This window comes from Botryllus schlosseri, chromosome 1 (genome assembly GCF_051294905.1).
Source record: "Botryllus schlosseri isolate E-star chromosome 1, Bs_hap1, whole genome shotgun sequence".
In the NCBI taxonomy this organism is placed as follows: Eukaryota; Metazoa; Chordata; class Ascidiacea; order Stolidobranchia; family Styelidae; genus Botryllus; species Botryllus schlosseri.
Window position 1 is genome coordinate 26,300,196 of NC_137236.1, and position 14,705 is coordinate 26,314,900.

Below are 14,705 nucleotides of genomic sequence, written 5' to 3' on the forward strand. Positions count from 1 at the left end.
ATGATACAATGAGCCAGGGATATATAGAAGAGTTCTATATGGAAGAGTTCTATATATCCCTGCAATGAACATATGAAAATTGACATTGTACTCTTTCTGGATGTTTTTATTTACATCAGATAACGATATCAAGTTCATTGTTTGGTTGAATAAGCATCATTCACTGACTACATGTATAGCGTATTTGCTCTTGATGTTGTGTGATTGCGGTTCAAGCTCAAAGCAGAGAGTCACTAAATATTCACAAACGGAAAGCTGGATATTTCGAGCAAACATTTGTAACAAAGCTAGTAAAATTTTTGAGATTGTCAAGGTGTATGGTCGTTTAGAGTTTATTTTTTATGCTGCCAGCGCCATGCATAGAGTCGCCCGCAATTGAAATGCAGCAACTTTCAATCAAAGATAGTATATTGAAGGGAATATTGTAATATAAGAAAAAGGCTCACAGTGCAGAACTTACCAAGGTTCGTTTGTGAACGTGAACCTCTAAATTTCTGAGGTTCACACACAGAACGCGAACGTGAACCTCACGTTCACACCATCCCTAGTAAATACAGTAATTTTGGGCTTTTTTAGGGGTATAAATATCTTTTGACAGAGAGCCAATCTGACAAAACTAATGTGATATTCGTAATCAGCAACCTCAAAAACCCCGGAAACGGCTCTCAGATGTTCTGCCTAAAAAAAAATTTTCATTTTGTTGACCAGTGTAATCATTGTATAGGTGGATAAATACGCGTTTAATGTATCGATTCAGGAATCCGGCCCGGAAGGAACATCATTTCCCATATCCGGCCCGCCGATTGGAGAAGTTGCCCGCCCCTGGCTCGTATATGTTACGAGAGTGGTTCTCAACCTTCTCGACATTCCGGCACTCTTTCACAGGGAAAAATTGTTCGCGCCGCCCCATAGCACTTCGAGTACCATTATAGGGTGATTATAGCGTATTGGTACGTTGCACCGCTGCCACACAAATGGGACGCGTGTTCGAGTCCAGAATTCGGGCGAAAGTGGGCGTAGCTATAAGTTGGCCTCTCAGGAATCAAGATAAGCAATATCGGCATAGTTTGAAACGACCAGCGATGTCGAAGATTTGGCAAGATGATGACTATAAAAAGAACAAAAAAACGTCATCAACCTGTGTCATGTCACTGTTCAGTGTTCAGCCATCTGTTCAGATGGATGTGACTAGACAAAGTAAAGTTACAATATTTTGAAAATCTGAAAAGAGGACACTTTTTCAAAATTGTCAGACTTGCAAAACAGGGGGAAAATCCTGAAAAATTGGTAAATTTATCCCACTTTGTGGTCGACTGACTAGAAAAAAGTAAATTTTCGGGCTCAGCTCCAGAAATACATTTTTTTTATCACTTTCTTCGCTGGTTGACTAAAAAAAGGTCAACTTACCGGCCCAGCTCCCGACATACCCGCCCTAGCCTACTTCAGTGTTGATATACTGTATATAAGTCGAGTTTTGCCCTATATTAAGCCAAAATTCTCAAAAAAGAGGACAAAATCTCGCAAAAAAGAGGACATTTGGGCGTCCTCCGAGGACACATTCAATAAAGTCAAGAAAGAGGACAAATCCTCCTAAAAGAGGACGTACTGTAACCCCAAGATAACGGTGAACATTTTCGCCCACACCTGATCCCAATTGCCTGAGCGATGACCTTTTGTTTAGTCATAATCGTCCTGAATGCTTCCATATGTGGGCGAATAGGAGTATCGCCGCCATTGACGGTAGAGCCCCCGGCTTGATTCGTGGCAGGAGCAAGCTCCGAAGATTCTCTTCCCTACGTCGCTGTGCTCAGTGCGTCGTTACAATATAAATCCCATAGAAAGACCCGATCAAGGAACAATCGAAGAGAAAGAATGGAAATAGCGAGGAAGCCTAAAAAAATATAAAGATCGAAAACTGATATTAGGCGAAGGGGATTTCAGATTGAAAGACCGTAACTGGTTGTATCGACATCATTGTGCCTGTTCACTGCATCGCTTTGTACCTCGTGCGTCTGGCTTGGGTAAAAATAATAGAACAACCGATTACGGTACGCCACACACATAATTTGGATTCCTTAATTTTTGTTCTGCGTCGATCTCGTGTACCACATTTGCTCGCGGCACCCCTGAGCAGTCCAATAGGCACACTCGTGTGCCGCGGTACACCGGTCGAGAACCACTGTGTTACGACATCGCGTATTATGTTTCCTGAGAGGATCAAAAAGATATAACCGCGCGATTGTATGGTATTGTTTGCAAACGTCGTCCGCTACCAGCTGAAGCGAAACAATTGGAACTAGACGGGGGAAGCACCTGCGAAGGTATACAACACAATTACACAGTCACACCCGCGCCACGCCGTTAACTCTACAGAATAAAGTGCGATGTAAGTCTCAAAGCATTCGCAATCATTGAGCTGAATCAGAGTACGGAGCCACGCCAGAGTGGCTACATTTTGAGGCAGGACTAAATACTTACCAAATACTATTGTGGTAAATTCAATCAGTTGTGCAGCTATACAGTAACGCTATGTGTGTGCTTGTGCATTGTGCATTGAATGATAGATTGTACGATATGAAATTTTGCATTAATAGCATAACAGAAATAGAACCCACATATCATTACAGCCAAACCCCTGTCGAACTTATTTTCCAGGCTACTCAAAAGCAGCCATAATCGTGAAAATGTTCATAACGAATGTGTTGAATAGTATTAAGATTATTACGAGCAAGATTAATTCTCGGATTGCACTACACTCTACCTACAGTTAACGCGCACTTATAGTGCTTTCCCGAAGCAAACGTTCTTTTCTATACCATATCATTTTCATTGCAGCATGCTTATAAGTTGTAACTAGTGCAAACCATAGTGATGGGAAAACTGCGAATTCTAATTTTCTGGGTCGGCGCATGTGCTGCCGTCGACCCACGCATAGTAGAGCAGGAAAAATGCACGCTGTAAGTATTTCCTTGCTACTTAATGATCCACCTTTGATAACGCAATGATGTGCGCTTGTAGAAGAAGAATATAGTAATCTAAACCCTATCTACGGTCAATGTCCATCGTTCATTCCAACCATTCCGTGTCTCGTGGCAAAGGGCAGACATTACGCTTTAGATTCAAGCCCAAATATTGGAAACCCATGCGGTGCGGCAATACCCCTCTTACAGGAGGGATTGCAACAACCTTTAATAAAAAATTTCCTTCTTTATTTACTTCCTCTTTTGTTTCGTGACATCACCGGAACTTCCCCATTCTTTATATTTGGACAAAGCGAATAATGTGATACCACCGCAATACGAGTTACCACCATTGTTCGGCGTAGCACAGGTATAGGTGAGAGTCTTTCAGCATTCATTGTGAACAATAAAATCAATATGGTGAAATACGTCACTTGAGTGTCATTTGATAATATCTAATTTTGCTAACAGATGTAGACGGATTGCGCTCTCTGCCGAATCGTGTCTCTTGTTGCATATGCAGTCTCGACCGAACGTACGCTGTAATGTACACCGAGATAACGCCAGAGTGATGTAATCCATGCCTAAGATATATGTAACACAGCTGTGTTGTAATCGATGAAGGTTTTATGGTTTCCGAATATAAATGCTGAAACAAGTGTGAATAGGTATCCCTTCCGCTATGCTCCTATCCATATAAACCACACACATACACACTCTGTATGATTTTAGTTTGAAAGTACACGACCAGGCCTGAAATATAATTCTTATTTTATCGTAATATATAACCTTTCAATTTAATAACAATAAACGTTCCCTTACACTAGCAACGACAGAAGAGTCTCGATCTATCCGGAATGCATGCAGGGAAGCAACCTGATTTTGTGGTGTGATTATTCGAATTACACCCGAATTCCTGATCCCGATAACATATATCGATCGAAGTCATGCCGAAATACATTGAAACTTTTCGTCAATGACAGTTGTATAAGCGAACTCACAGAAGGTAGGTCAGCGTCTTTGATATCTTAAGCATCTTAGGTAGTATGGTTTATCACGCATAGATAGATGGCTATTCAATATTGATATAAGTAGTTACTTATTAGGTTTCCCCTTGTCCTTTAGTTAGACAAATACTCACTATCTCTCATTAGCATGAGTCATAGTACCAGACCTAAAACATAATTCTGGCAACACCTCCTAAAGATATACCACAGGTTTATTAGTGTTGATTGCTATCAAAATTTATTATGTACTTTTTCTAACACGATAGAAATCGTGCAATTTGTCAGTGATTCCGTACCTTTCACAACAAAATCTTCCGTTAATCAATAAGAATGCACATGTACGTGTTTCCAGATCAACTGAAAAAGTATGGGAACATAGAAGCTTTGGATTGCGGCAGGAATAAAATTCGCATTCTCCGTAGATCGGTGTTTCGCAACAACCCCAATCTCAAGGAGATAGACTTGAGTCGAAACTACATCAAGCATATCGAGCATGGAACTTTTTCAGGTTAATATGGTGTGAGGCGCTGTTTGATATGTGATTAAAGTGGGAATGAAAACTATTTGTCAATTTCTACAAGAGAAGTAAATACAATGAAAAGTAATGGTAATAATTTACAATAAAACAGCATCATGTCTGTATAGTGGAATAATAAACTGCATAAACAATTCTATACCCAATCATTATACGCTTGAAGTCTTCAGAGTTTCATCATGGTTGTTAAATTTTAATGTTTTTGAGATAATTCAGAATACGCAGATTAGACATATTAGAAATGGAAACGATCATATTGACGAATAGGTGTCATCTTATTTTGCAGGTTTGAGTCGTTTGGAGTTTATCTCCATGAGCAGCAATTTATTGGATGAGATTGTCGAGTCAACGTTTGGAGAGCTCGATTCATTGCAAAGACTGTCTTTACATAATAATTTCATAACACTGTTGAAGAATGGAACGTTTCGCTATCTGCGTCATCTGAAAGTGTTAGACTTAACAGGTAGACATGATGAATCAGCGCATTACAGGGCTGTTAAATCTTCATCTTCTTGATCAAAATAACAAGTTTGAATTTTGAGCCATCACCTATACAGCTAATTGTAGTTACTAACACGTCTATTTAACCAGAGCTATGTTCGAGCTTCAAATGCTTTCGTCAGGTCACATATATAACTCTTTCATGCTGTGGCTATTACAGCCCTGTGTAACTGGAGCTTTGCATTTTGCACGCACCCAGTAAAGACATTCTCCTTACCCTCACCAGAACTAACGTAACGCTACAGTACAGAAAAAAAATCCCTACCTTCTGCAGGAAACGAAATAAGCATCATAGAAGACGGGGCATTCGATGGACTGGATGAGCTTGAGATGCTTCACTTGGATGGCAATAAAATAACTGGTTTGAAGATATCCATATTGGAATCCCTTCGCAATCTTAAAGTGCTAACGCTATCTCATAACTATCTGACTAGCTTCCCACCTTTCCAAAGGGTAAGTATTACTCTGAGGTTACTCTGTAGAACAGTAAAACTATATTTTCTTTGCTATACAGACTTATTTTCCTCATTTACATACGCTAGACGTCAGTCGGAATCGCATCTCCGCTATTGAAGATTCGAATTTAGCAACACTCCCCAAGCTTCAGTAAGTAGTTATCAGACTATGTGTCATTGTAAATTCCTAATATATATGAACGTATCGATGTGCTTGATATATATATTATCTAATAATAGGTTTAGTGTATGTGTCTTTTGCTTCAGAAATTTGAAGTTGAGAGACAACGAATTGCGATCAATGCAAGATGACGTATTTAGCACGAACGAAGAATTGAGAATGGTTGATCTTTCGGGCAACAACTTAACAGAAATAGGACGGCATATGTTTGCGAATTCCTGGTAATGTGAAATATTTAGAAATTTATAACACCGTTTGATATATAAATATATTACTTGTTTCCCATCTTAATACATACATTTTACAACATCAAGCCATTGCATACAGTAATGAAGTAATTTTATATTTTCCAAGTACTTAAGTACCTTTTTCTACTTGAGTGGTGAGTGGTGAGTGGTGAGTAATGAGTGGTGATTTGTCTACTCAAGTGGTGATATCTGTACACTAGATTCACTTCTACCAATATTCAATATAAACTATTAACTCTTTAATATAGACTGTAAATATTCTAAAGCAGAAATCAGTTTTGAGGTATCATTGCACCACTTCTATCATTGATATTGTATACTTATATACAAATTTCCGGTCAAATTTGGAATTGTACGCTTCGGTAATTCTGATATTTTCCCACAATTCTTCAATTCATAATTAATCTCATAAGTCATTCGGTTCTTTTTTTGCAGCCATTTGGAGGAATTGAATTTAAGCGATAATCGCCTGAAAGTCTTCTACCTGGATTGGTACTTATCAGTGATTGGAAACGGACACCCACTTGGTAATGACATCGGTAGAAACCAATGGGAATGTACATGTGATATTTATCATCTCCATGTAAGTACGCCTTTGTTGTCCTTGTTGAATTTGCAATATATGTTCGTAGTTTCAAAAGCTTCGGAATAAGTGGGGCTTCGCTATCTAGCTAAAACATAACGAGCTGACCGGATATTGCAGCATAATATGAAGGTAGGCGTGAGGCATATAGCACACATGTGAATATATGAGTTCATATTATATTCACATATACTTATTATGCATGGCGTGCATGTTTGGAGAATATTTAAAAGCATATTGTGCCGTATGAATATATCCTTGTGCAGCATCACATCCCAATCTAAAGTGGTAGAATTCAATGGTAAATTTCCAATATAATTCGACAATTTCACTGGTAAACAATATTTTTGTACATCATCGACTTGGCGGGAATGAATGTTGATTCATAATTTTCTATAGCTGAATTCAAATATACCTTTCATCGCGAACATAGCGAGAATTTTAATTTGGAGGGTAACAATAATTAAATAAAGTGACGCCCCATCACTATTGTGAAGCTACGAGAGAGAATTTCACGACCAACAAATTTTAGATGATCGAGATATTTCGAGCCAGTTTTCGTTCGAGATATATTTTGATTTGCCGACCTACGATCGTTCATGGAAACGAAATTCCATTGAAGTAATGATCCGCCTGTTGCATTGTTACAGATCGATATGTCACAGTTAGTGCTATGGCGCAATGAACTACGTCATTAATTTAACTATGGTTAATGTTGATAAAATTAAAAATTAATGTAGATTGACATAATATGATTCTTGATTATTGCAAAAGGTACATATACCAACTCCTCGAATCTGTATTATTGCAATGACGTTATAAAGAGGTACACTAGACTGTATTTGTACACTAAGAGGCTAGGGCCGCTAGGCCACCAAAGAAATTGAAAAAGAAATCAATTTGTGTTGTTGATATTTGTTGTATTAGATGTCTTCTTTCATCTACTCAAGTGTTATAATGATTGATTTCTCCGAAGTGTCACAAATTGAATTTGCCATGAGCCTATGTAGTCACGCCCCCATAATTCTGAACCTGCTAAAAAGCCAATATCCGATTCAGAATCGGATCACCCTAGTACTCGAATTTCCCCGATTCATATGAAAGAGCACTTTAATTTCCGTCATGTGATATTTTTGTATAATCGAACTAAAGTTGACATTTTATATTGTTCACGTGCTGACCAATAGCTGATTTACACAGAAAATGCTCAGATACAAGAAAGTCTGGAGGCAGACGTTTCCTTCCGACTGTTATGCCGGGTTGGATAACGAAAGACAGCCAACTAAATGTGAAAATGCTCCACTGCATCTCACTCCTTCCTATCATTGCAAAAAGAAAACAAGAACCAAAAGCTCAAAACGATACGACTACGAGGCGGCATACGACGTATCTGCCGTGAGGAAGCAGATGGAACTAACCACAATCTCATCATCAACCGAATCTCTGCCAACGATGAATGTATCTACTATTGTAATGCTAGTCGCCTTCATCACTGCGTTGCTCGCTGCCGCAACAATGGTGGTTACAGTTATTTACCTTAGGAGACGACATGGGATGAGACATGAAAAGCAGCGAACTAGCGAAACAGGACGTGAAGACTCCATTTACATAGCGGATCCAACATCGGCGTGATTTGTCTGCTTTCGAAGTGATAATTAAGGAATTACTGCCGTCGGTGGTATGGTACTGTAATCCTGCGTAGCATTCTTACTTTGCGTATGCAACACTGCGCTCACATTGGATATGCTCTGTCAAAGTCTAACCACATGCCTTGCTGCAAGACTCTTGCTCGCGCTGGCTACCTACTGCACGCCTTCATAGGCGCTTATTTCGATGCTACCGTGTGAGAGGGATTCTGTGATTCTATATTATCGTAATATAGTTAGGTGCGAACGTCTTGAGGAGGAGTTTGGCACGAGAATAATAATAATGATTGCGATGGATGCTCCTCAAGTACTAATTCCGATATCATGTCTATGCAAAACAATATCGAATGGACATCGACTGTACTCATATCACTGCCTTCGAATGAGATTTGTATATAATTTATTAACTTCTTCAACCTTGGTTTTCGTAATACATGGTAGTACGGTACAGATTACAAGTATTCATGCATGGTGTAACTTATGTCAATCGTTTCAATAATATTATATGTAATGACCACTCGTCTTCGACAAAAGTACCCAATTTACTTGGATTCATTTACTACCCTGATATCGCGTGTCTTTCTAAAAGGATATCATTTTTACAATTCCAGATTATGGATTATAGATGTTAGATTGTATATGCGTGTTCTGACATTATCGAATTCATGCATGTTCGTTATATTTGCGCCATGAACGATAATCCTGACAAATAAACCTCATCATATTTTCAGGCTTGCGTCAGTACAAATATGTATCACCCAATAAAGGGATTAAAACACAACTTTCTCATTGAGATGTACGCAAAAATACGATTGGCTTATTCATGAGTGTGTGATACACACTGTGTATGAATGACTTATATTGAGCACTATGTTAGCAAGAGTTATGGGAAATATACCTCGACTTATATCGATCGTATGTTACAACACCTTCATATTTTGAATGCAACAAATTCTATGTTTTCAAGTTGTTCACCAGACCTTATTATCTCTGTGCCATTCGTGAACTATCTCTGGTAGCACTTATGACCAGTATCCCCATCTTTTTTTACGAAAATGTATACATGTACATCAGTACATGCATAGTAAAATCTAATTTGTGGATAAAAAATCCATCATTTATCATCAGGGTTGCCATACCGTCCTTATTTCTAAGATTTGTCCTTATTTTGAAGGGCCACGTCTTAGAAAACTCATCTGTCCTTATTTCTAAGAAATGTCCTTATTTTCGACTTGCGTCCTTATTTTGTCTTATTTTCAACCGCTACAGAACTTCGATCGTTTTCCTCTGGTATCTGTGCTGCACAATATTATGAAATTATGCTTTTTCGCCGAGATTTATGACATCATAAATGAAAGGAACTCTCGTGACGTACACACCACAAGATTTGATTTCTAAGTGGTGAGATAGCTAGGGCAGTCAGTGGTAGTATCGCGGTTTTGTCTTTACCAAGCTACCGCAGCGGACGTCAATTTAGCAGTAAACAGCAGTAACAGGTTTTTGCTGTTTGGTCTACAGCAGAATAAGCTCAAGCTGTGGGGAAGGTAGCATTTATTGTGTGGTGAAAAAAGGCGTAGTGCAGTCGACACATTGGTTAAAAAGTAGTAACGCTATAAATAATTGATAAATTTTTCTAAATTATATTGCATTTGCGCATATAGTTTTTGCTACAAATAAGGCTAAATCTGATTAGTTTAAATGAACAGGCGTAAAAACGTTTCTCGTGACGATTATGAGAGAGAATCTAAAGGTTTCTAACGAAACTTGAAGGGCGAGTGTTTCGCACATAGCAATATCTGCAATTGTGACATTAACCTGGAGGCCATACGAAAGACTGCTATTTCAACTCACATTGATACCCCGAAACACAAGAAGTGTGTCATGATGATTAATTTGAGCCAGTCGATGAAAAATTTTTTCCACAAGTCGATCAGCACCAACGACCACAGACTACAAGGCAGCTGCTGCTAAGAGTATACCTCACGTACCTTGGCATTCCATACTGTCGAACACCAGCAATCATTCATCACCATCGATGGCACATCGCAATTGTTCAAAGCAATATTCCCCGATGTCAACATTGCAAATAAGTTTTCTTCGGCCAGGACCAAGACTGCAAGCATTGTTACTGGAATTTTTGCTCCGACAAGATAGCGTAATGGTTAAGCGTCCGGCTTCTTGATCGGTAGGTCGTGGGTTCGATTCCCGACCGGGTCAGACCAAAGACTTGATTAGTAACACTGGTATCCATGGCTTCCCTGCTTGGCGCTCATGCATTACTGGGATAGCATGGAGGGGTGGTGCATGACTTAGAAAGCCGCAAAGGCTATATCTGCACTTCCTTGTCCAGCGGCATATGCACATCATGCACTCATGGTATGCATATGCGCAGATCGTGTGTATGTGTATCATGGGTCGGTGTATATGCCGCAAAAACATCAAGGACAAAAATAAACTACGTCCTTTCCTTTTCCTTTTCCATACGCTCAAAAATGATTTTGTCTAAACTTAGTGTACGGCCTTTTTCCAGCTTGGTTGACGCCTCTAACGAGGTGAAGAAATTTGGTTTATCACCCAAGTGGGGAGGGGGGCAAGACCAACGGTGTTTTTTTGCAGGGGGGCTGACGGAGTGCTGTTTCGGCCCTGAATAAAGATAAACCTAGACCTGAGCTGTCGTGAGATGCATGAAGCACTTTCTAATAAAAAGGAGTTGCTGGAGCAGGTTATTTCTGGTGAAAAGTATGGAAAGTGATGTGCCACGGCTCGTATAGATACAAACTATGTACAAAAACGCTTTTTCATAATCATCCAATTTTTCGACTGTCCTTATTTTTGGGTCCATGTCGATGGCAACCCTGTTTATCATTGAAATCAAGCGAATATGGTTACCCTAATATAGGCTACCATAAAACTTTTCGCACTTTTATGCTAGTAATTCTCCCCGTGTCAGTAGTATTGCATGTTGCTTATTTTCAAGTTATTTACTCTAGCAGTTATATAGAGACTATTTTTTTTACTGTAGCCTCATTTTATTGTTACAATGAATTTTACAAAAACATGTGATTATTATCCTTGAATGGCAGTTTGCAACGTGTAATTGTTTACGATGAGACATAATTCATTATATGGAAAGGTTCGTTAAGTATGGTTGGGGCAGTCACTGCTGCATCGCACACCCCCAATTGAGGGGGTCCGATCTCAAAGATCGCCCAAAAGTATTTCGTAAATCACCATAAATTATGCAGTATTTTTTGGATATTTACAGAACTTTTTCCAATTTTTTTCCGCGCATTGCGCGATTTACTTCCGCTAACTCTCTTGATATTAATATGGGTACACCTCTGAAAAGAAGAAAAACACACAATTTATAGAGATAGGCATTTCGGCGTCGGTAATTACCGCGTCACGTCACACCAAGACATTGACAACGACGTTTCAGCCAACATGCGACTCTGCGAAGTGTGCTGGCAAAACTCCTCGGCGGCGAGAAAACCTTGACCGAAAAGGACCAGACCGTATCGTGCTGGCCGAAACCGATATGTCCAATTTGCCATTGTCCATAGGTGCCTAAATCACTGGTGCCTAATATTCTTGTTCTCAGACGGGGGGTTTCCAAACTAATAAAGTGCTGACAGAAGATGAAATCCTTCAATAAGAAATATGAATTTAATGTTTTTGCTGAATAATATTTTATATCATTCTGAAACCAGCTATGAAAGAATCTATTTTCGATTTGGAATCGTAGTTTTTGTACAATATGGAGTTGTGTGATACAAGCTACAACAGAATGTTGGTAAGGTTCATGAACGGCTGCGATTTTAACAGGCAGTTCTAACAGTTGGTTTCGGAGATCGAGCCTCATTTACACAAAAGGGTACTTTTTTCGTGTGAATATTTGGAAGCAGTGAATTGATGGAATATCTTTCATGGTCATAAGATCAGTCATGATACACTTTCCCATCGCACACACTCCCCCAGTGGTTAATTAAAAAAATCAGCAACTTGCTTGTAATTTTCTTTTTGGACATTTATAGCGCAAGGATATATGGAAATGAGATAAAAGCATGTTTCATTTGTAGGTTTTAAGCCCAAGACTAGCTTTCTAGTATCAGCGGTCGTCGAGATATGGCAAAAGTGGTTATTCACTGCTCGTTTGATGAAATTGCACTCAGGGTACAAGAAATCAAAATAATGATTGAAGTTGTAATATCATATTTGGAGTCACAAGTTCAATTTTTGAAATTTTTTCATTCCAACCTAATAGAATAGGTTAACTGTAAACGACGACTCATCTTAATTTGTTCATTGTTAATAAATCGCAATTCGGTTTTCCACGGACACGATATTGAGCCACGGCATGAAAAATATATTGAACTTCCGCACTGAACAAACACACCACACAACAGTGGCGAGATAGCGCAGTGGTATAATCCGCGGCTGCAACACCAATAAGTGCGGGTGCGAGTCCGATCGAGGTCGACTTCTGATTTCCGATTCCTAAGTGTTGGAGGTTTACCTAGGCTCCTCCTCGCCACCTCATCCGCGGCAGCGGTGTCTTGCAAAAAGCCTAGAGGTGGGCCGTGCTATAAGTCGGCAGTTACGATGGATAAGAAGAATATCGGCCTGGTGTAAATGACCATAGTAGTCGACAAACACCATGAATACCCCAAACCAAACACCACGCAACAGGAAGAGGGTGATACGAAGAATATTTTACCGCAAATAACGTAATTTGAGCGTGCGTAGCCTACATTTGATTGATAGCATACCCTACACCGAATGGCTTCACAAGGGGGACCCTTTGAGTCAGAAATTAACAGTGCGACCCACGCTATTTCCATTATATTCATTGAGCACTGAATGTAACTGTCACAGAGCGGTTTACCACTGTCGTTTAACCTCTGTGAATAGTGCTACCATTAGGTCAATATTCCCGACACCTCTGAACTTGGTGTGTACTTTTATTTTTATCCCTACAATTGTTTGGAAAACCTTCTATCATTATTATATTCTTTATTCACAGTAAAACTGGTAAATACTCACATAATCCGTAGAGCAACATGCCCCCAAAGGAAAATGGCGAGATTGGAGTAAATTTTTAAAATTTCTGTAATACAGTCTTGTGATTCTTTTTGTAGTCTATTTTGATCAGCTGGGACCGCCAGTTCGATAAATAAGCATTATGTTTTCTCTTTTAGTTTGATTATCATATCCAGGCGATTGCTCCTGATTTCGCGGTCAGTTATAACTGGTACACCCCACAGAATTTTAGCTTGGTGGTTTTCTGTCACTGGTGCAGGGCTATAATCATGCCAATTTTTTGTCGAAGTGGGGATGTTAAAATGTTTGCATAATTCAAGATGAATGTAGTGACCTATCCTGTTGTGTCTCCGTGTGTATTCGTTAACAAAGAAGAGATGGTGACGCTTTTCACATTGAAGCCTTTTGCGTCACACCATCGCATGCATTTGAAAGCTGCACAAACTTAAAATGCAAGAAATAATGGAATGACAGAAAACACCGACAGAAGCTTATACTAGCAGATTCCAGTGATATGTAGGTACACAACAAAAACGGAAACGTAAGCACTAGAAATTCAGAGACATAAACATTCAACAAACGCACCGTGTTGCCGTGACATATTGAATTACATGGCAGTGTTGAATCGAGTCAGACACGCGTCACCTTTTTGACTCGACTTGACTCGAGTCACTTTGCTAAAATGACTTGACTTGACTCGACGTATCAGAAATGTGGATTGACTCGTGACTCGGAGCCAAATGCACGAGTCAATTTCAAGTCATCAATTAATCGGTGTCGATAAAAATCTGTATCTTGCATATGGTCGGATTGTTCGCGAACCGCTGGTGTTACCCATGAGAGCGACCAATCATTCCATGATCGTGCTTTTTACTTGCCTCTATTGTTTTCTCACAAATAAAGTTAACGCAAACGAAATGGTCGAATCTTACGGCCAATGCTGTCGTAAACTAGTGGTAAAGTAAATGAATAGTAAAATGTCTATTTCTGTTCTCCCCTTCACCAAACCTCTTATTTTATTGAAATTGATTTCGAATATAGTTTATATAGTTCTCAATCATTGGCGCAGGCTTGAATTCTATCATATCAATTTGTAAATGGGTAATGCATTGCATCATATCAAATCGTTTCTCTATTCTTTATTTTGGCTGGTAACTATAAATTGAGACTATGAAATTGCTTACGTTGTTCAACAGTTCTACGTATATGTGAGCGATACAGCACCTTCTTGCGTATATATTTAACTCTATACTCGTTCATCGGTTCAGAATCAATGACCACTCAATCTGTATTTCAGACAGCTAGCATAATGCAATGACGTAATCATGCGTCATACTTCGAAAAGGCAACTTGACTGGAATTGTGACTTGACTCGTGACTTAACTTGACTCGACTTGACTCGAGTCACCTCCGAAAATCAAGTGACTTGACTTGACTCGAGTCAAAATGTTCAATGACTCGAAATGACTCGTGACTCGAAGGTAGTGACTTTATCCCAACAGTGTTACATAGTTTAGCATACGTTCACCAGATAAAAATATTACTGTAT

At 39.2% G+C, this 14,705-nt stretch overlaps 1 protein-coding gene across 1 annotated transcript; it reads left to right on the top strand.

The window, feature by feature from the left end:
• Nucleotides 1-2,807: 2,807 nt before the first annotated feature.
• LOC145446156 (uncharacterized) lies at nt 2,808-9,500 on the top strand. Its single transcript, XM_080324396.1, has 9 exons — nt 2,808-2,957; nt 3,788-3,966; nt 4,320-4,475; nt 4,789-4,965; nt 5,278-5,456; nt 5,518-5,609; nt 5,726-5,860; nt 6,323-6,470; nt 7,671-9,500. Exons 1-9 carry the CDS (start codon nt 2,872-2,874, stop codon nt 8,100-8,102), a joined length of 1,584 nt encoding a protein of 527 aa, XP_080180522.1. The 5' UTR covers nt 2,808-2,871; the 3' UTR covers nt 8,103-9,500.
• The last annotated feature ends 5,205 nt before the right edge of the window (nt 9,501-14,705 follow it).

What these genes read in the sequence shown, in the direction of transcription:
- LOC145446156 (XM_080324396.1), top strand. Translation starts at nt 2,872, where the DNA reads ATGGGAAAACTGCGAATTCTAATTTTCTGGGTCGGCGCATGTGCTGCC. An exon ending in GAAAGTGTTAGACTTAACAG is followed by an intron (nt 4,966 to 5,277) that starts GTAGACATGATG and finishes TACCTTCTGCAG; the next exon opens with GAAACGAAATAAGCATCATA. An exon ending in GCTTCCCACCTTTCCAAAGG is followed by an intron (nt 5,457 to 5,517) that starts GTAAGTATTACT and finishes TTTGCTATACAG; the next exon opens with ACTTATTTTCCTCATTTACA.